The sequence below is a fragment of the Hyalella azteca genome, unplaced genomic scaffold (assembly GCF_000764305.2).
Source record: "Hyalella azteca isolate HAZT.00-mixed unplaced genomic scaffold, Hazt_2.0.2 contig1740, whole genome shotgun sequence".
NCBI classification, from domain to species: domain Eukaryota; kingdom Metazoa; phylum Arthropoda; class Malacostraca; order Amphipoda; family Hyalellidae; genus Hyalella; species Hyalella azteca.
In genome coordinates this window covers 161,070-166,058 of record NW_025932041.1, presented here as the reverse complement: position 1 = coordinate 166,058, position 4,989 = coordinate 161,070, and the positions used below count along the sequence as shown (strand labels likewise).

The following is a 4,989-nucleotide window of genomic DNA, read 5'->3' as shown; positions in this document are numbered from 1 at the left end:
GTCAGCACTGGGCAGCATGTCGTCAGCACTGGGCAGCATGTCAGCACTGGGCAGCATGTCAGCACTGGGCAGCATGTCGTCAGCACTGGGCAGCATGTCAGCACTGGGCAGCATTCACTTCAGCATGTCGTAAGTTTCATTATATCAGCATCAAATAGGACTATATATTTCACTGAGGTTACATCAATTCTACAGTATCATCAAGGCTGGTAATGACTTCAACTTGATGATCTCAAAGTTGCATTAGTAAAGTTAGGATTTTGTTCGTTCTGGATAAAACATTTGGAAGTACAACTTCGCTTACTTCCGAAGCAGATAATATTCTGATTTTTGCACAAAAATAATTATTATTATTTGTTATATTACAACGAATATTGTTGAAATGCTGCAATGATATTCACTGTCACGCCGCTGAATTGATCATGAATTAAATGAAGGAAGCCAAATTGATCATGAATTAAATGAAGGAAGCTGAATTGATCATGAATTAAATGAAGGAAGCTGAATTGATCATGAATTAAATGAAGGAAGCCAAATTGATCATGAATTAAATAAAGGAAGCTGAATTGATCATGAATGAAATGAAGGAAGCTGAATTGATCATGAATGAAATAAAGGAAGCTGAATTGATCATGAATGAAATGAAGGAAGCTGAATTGATCATAAATTAAATGAATTAAGCCAAATTGATCATGAATGAAATGAAGGAAGATGAATTGATCATAAATTAAATGAATTAAGCCAATTGATCATGAATTAAATGAACCTTCTTGAAGGCAGCTTCTTTAGCAGCCTGCACGATGATGGAGCGCAGTTTGTTGATGTGCTGGGGGTCAGAGCCCCCCGTGGGGACGCCCTGCCCACCCAGGGGAGGAACAGGTCCCTCGGGGGGCGGTGCCGGGACAGCGTCCTCCCCCATCAGCTCGAACATGCTCACGCTCTGGCAGATGAGCTCGGAGAAGTGGTGCAGTAACACCTGTAGGTGTTGTATATTACGTAATTAAAGGAAGAAGTGAATTGATACATATATAACTAAATTAATATTATCACTATTATTAATACTTATTATTATTAAAAAGCGAAGAAAGAGCAAGGTTTGAAAAATTTACGCGGATACATACAAAATTAAATTACATTGTTACTATTATTAATTATTATTATCATTATAAAGCGAAGAAGAGCAAGTTTTGAAAAATTTTGGCGGAATAACTGAGCCTGTTCCTGAGGGCGGGGAGGGGCAGTTCCCTCAGCACGCTGTACTCACCAGCCTGTTCCTGAGGGCGGGGAGGGGCAGGTCCCTCAGCACGTCCTGAGGGCGGGGAGGGGCAGTTCCCTCAGCACGCTGTACTCACCAGCCTGTTCCTGAGGGCGGGGAGGGGCAGTTCCCTCAGCACGCTGTACTCCACAGGCACAGACGAGGGCAGGCGACCGCTGGTGACCGCCCTGCTGGTGCTCCAGGCGAGGCTGTGAGCTGACCCGCACGCCACGCGGTTCACCTTCTTGTTCTGGAACGTAATTACGTACGTAATAAGGTAACAAATACTAACCCTACAACCTAATAACGTAACACATATTGATCTTACAACCTAATAACGTAACCAATTGTGATATTACAACCTAATAACGTAACACATCGTAACCTTACAACGTAATAACGTAACACATCGTAACCTTACAACCTAATAACGTAACACATCGTAACCTTACAACGTAATAACGTAACACATTGTAACCTTACAACGTAATAACGTAACACATCGTAACCTTACAACCTAATAACGTAACCCACCGTAACCTTACAACCTAATAACGTAACCCACCGTAACCTTACAACCTAATAACGTAACACATAATGATCTTACAACCTAATAACATAACATAGGTATCGTTATCATGTAACACGTTTGCCTCGCTGTTGGGAACAAATCTCGCTTATTTCTACGAGTGTCCGATCACGATTATCTTTTATGGTCTTTTATTTATTATTTATATATATTATCTATTATTTTATGGCTATTTATTATTATTACAGGCAGGGCCATGACGATGCGGGGGCTGTGGATGGCATTTGTGGTGCCGTCGCCGAGCTGCCCTTCGTCGTTGTCCCCCCACGTGTACACGTCACCGTCACTAGTGCAGCACACGCAGTGCAGCGACCCTGACGTGTACATCCTCAATTATTACACGTCACCGTCACTAGTGCAGCGACCCTGACGTGTACATCGTCAATTATCACACGTCGTCGTCATTATTTGGCACCGCGTCATTGTTGGGCGCTAAGTTGTGTATCACGTGAAATTATCATAACAAATCGCTATGAATTCTACGAATATCTTGGCCAGAAGATACGTAAATTCTGCAAGCTCAAGAATTCATATATCCCCGCCATGAAGTTGCAGCGAGAATAGAAAATAATAGTGGCTAATAGTCATAATAGTCATAGTCTAATAACATAAGATAGGTAATAATAAATAATATTAATTTCAGTGATTGAACAATTAGTTGGCTCCGTACTTTGCTTTTTACAATTCTGAGTTTTGGTATAACAATTTTTCGGTTACTGGTTTGGATTGCACTACCTCTCTCTACCCGAATAAAAAGCCAAGGTCCCTGTTATGATAATTGTCTGTGATGTCTATTACATAGAGAACATTTCCTATCTAAGTGCATGTCAACATTTCACAAGAACTAAAGAAATACATAACATCGGATAGGGTAAAAAAGTGCGATAATTGTTTGTGATGTCTGTCACATAGAGAACATTTCCCTTTTAATTGCTTGTCAACACTTCACAAGAACCGAAGGAATAAATAATATCGAATAAAGTAAAAAAGTCCTAGGTATAGACCTGTAGCGATGCTGATGACCTTCTTGCCCAGCAGTGTGAGGACCTTGCGGGGCGTCCTGACGTGGTCGTCGCTGCCGTGCCCCAGGCGGTGGTAGTCGCCCTTGCCCCACGTGTACACGCACCCACTGCTGCTCAGTGCCACTGAGAACTGAGAGCCGCACTCAACCTGTGGGGGGCGAGAGAGTGAGACCTGCACTAGACCTGCGGGGGGCAAGAGAGTGAGACCTGCACTAGACCTGCGGGGGGCAAGAGAGTGAGACCTGCACTAGACCTGCGTGGGGCAAGAGAGTGAGACCTGCGTGGGGCAAGAGAGTGAGACCTGCACTAGACCTGAGTGCTGGCTTGGCCAAGCAGTTCCTAGGACAAATAATTCTCTTGTGTACCTTTAATTAAATAAGAGCCGTCATTAAAATGACAGATGATAGTAAAATATTTTTATCATTTCCTTACGTTATCACGCAACAATTATTATTATTATTGCCTAAAGTAAAACACAACTTCACAAGACTTGAGGCCATATCAACGCGCTAATATTCAATTCCTGTCGGTAAAATGTAGCCGAACCCTCAGCGACTGACCTTGATAATACCGTGGCCAGTGAGGGCATCCACCTTGAGGGGAACCTTGCAGCCCTCAGATCCCCCCCGCCCCAGCTTGCCGTAGTCCCCGTCGCCCCAGGACCACACGCAGTCGTCGTCGGTGATGCAGAGCGTCTGCGCGTCGCCGCTGCCGCAGGCCACGTCCACGACCCGGTGCCCCAGCAGGGCGTCTACCAGCCGAGGGCGCAGCTGGTCCTGAGGGCACGATGGTTCGTTGAACATTCCATTCAGTTATTACATTTGATTATTTCATTTGATTATACCATTTCATGATTCCATTTCAATCGTTAACATTTATCTGCTTCACGAAAATTTTATTTGCTTATTTCTGAATTCATTCTTACTTCGGGATCGCTCATTTATATTTATTTATCAGTTCGAAGCAATTTTTTATTACATTTCGATTGGTAGTTGCATTAAAGTTCGCTGCTAATACATCAATATAAATTTGAAAAAAATTACGAATGCTACTTCCTAATCTTTGGTTTTGTTCTTGATTGTGTTACCCGAAATTTTTTGCAAAATCGGGGTCTGTTAATGATAATTGGCTGTTATGAAGCTATCCTCTATGAAGCTGTATTTTCGGAGATATAGTTACAGGACGCTCAGGGTAGTGGAGTTCATATTTGAGTTGCTTAATTTTCATATAATTTACTTAATCATGAATAATTTACCTCCTCCATACAAATTTACCTATTGCTTCCATAGTCCCATCGTATTCTTCACTGTAAACTGTCTTTTAGTATAGATTCATACCGAAATTTCAAATTCAAATCATTTCCAACTTTTCTCTTCAAATCAGACGATTTCAAGACTGAAGCCACCATTTTTCAGCTCACGTAAGACGTTCATTAATGAAACTCGTATCTCTGGCCAGGCTCTGATTTGGTACAGCCATCGTATGAACTCGATCGGTAGTGTCTAGGCGTAGCAGTTTTACCGCGCCCCGACTCCCGAAATAAATTGTATTAGGCCCCACACTATTCCAGCTAATCTTTTATGATTCAAATTCTACAAAAATACTTGAGACTTCGAAAAACTATTCCTCCTAAGAAAAATGATCACCTTAAAGCCCCCATCTCTTAGCAGGCAGAACCTCTTTCCCCTCTCGCTCCCACACTGCCTCCTGGGTCTGCCCACTTCAGAGTCACCATGCCCCAGCCTGCCGTAGCGCCCCTTGCCCCAGGGTCTGCTCACCTCAGAGTCACCATGCCCCAGCCTGCCGTAGCGCCCCTTGCCCCTGGGTCTGCTCACCTCAGAGTCACCATGCCCCAGCCTGCCGTAGCGCCCCTTGCCCCTGGGTCTGCTCACCTCAGAGTCACCATGCCCCAGCCTGCCGTAGCGCCCCTTGCCCCTGGGTCTGCTCACCTCCGAGTCACCATGCCCCAGCCTGCCGTAGCGCCCCTTGCCCCTGGGTCTGCTCACCTCAGAGTCACCATGCCCCAGCCTGCCGTAGCGCCCCTTGCCCCTGGGTCTGCTCACCTCCGAGTCACCATGCCCCAGCCTGCCGTAGCGCCCCTTGCCCCTGGGTCTGCTCACCTC

At 44.6% G+C, this 4,989-nt stretch overlaps 1 protein-coding gene across 1 annotated transcript in view; it reads right to left on the bottom strand.

The window, feature by feature from the left end:
• The window catches only part of LOC108673548 (E3 ubiquitin-protein ligase HERC2), a 93,583-nt gene that overhangs the window by 7,611 nt on the left and 80,983 nt on the right, over positions 1 to 4,989 (bottom strand). The window contains exons 76-81 of the mRNA XM_047883786.1: positions 4,816 to 4,978; positions 3,427 to 3,642; positions 2,849 to 3,014; positions 2,031 to 2,158; positions 1,353 to 1,505; positions 767 to 976 (exon numbers count right to left, since the gene is read on the bottom strand). Of these exons, the coding sequence (XP_047739742.1) occupies positions 767 to 976; positions 1,353 to 1,505; positions 2,031 to 2,158; positions 2,849 to 3,014; positions 3,427 to 3,642; positions 4,816 to 4,978 (1,036 nt within the window). The remainder of the gene's footprint in view (positions 1 to 766; positions 977 to 1,352; positions 1,506 to 2,030; positions 2,159 to 2,848; positions 3,015 to 3,426; positions 3,643 to 4,815; positions 4,979 to 4,989) is intronic.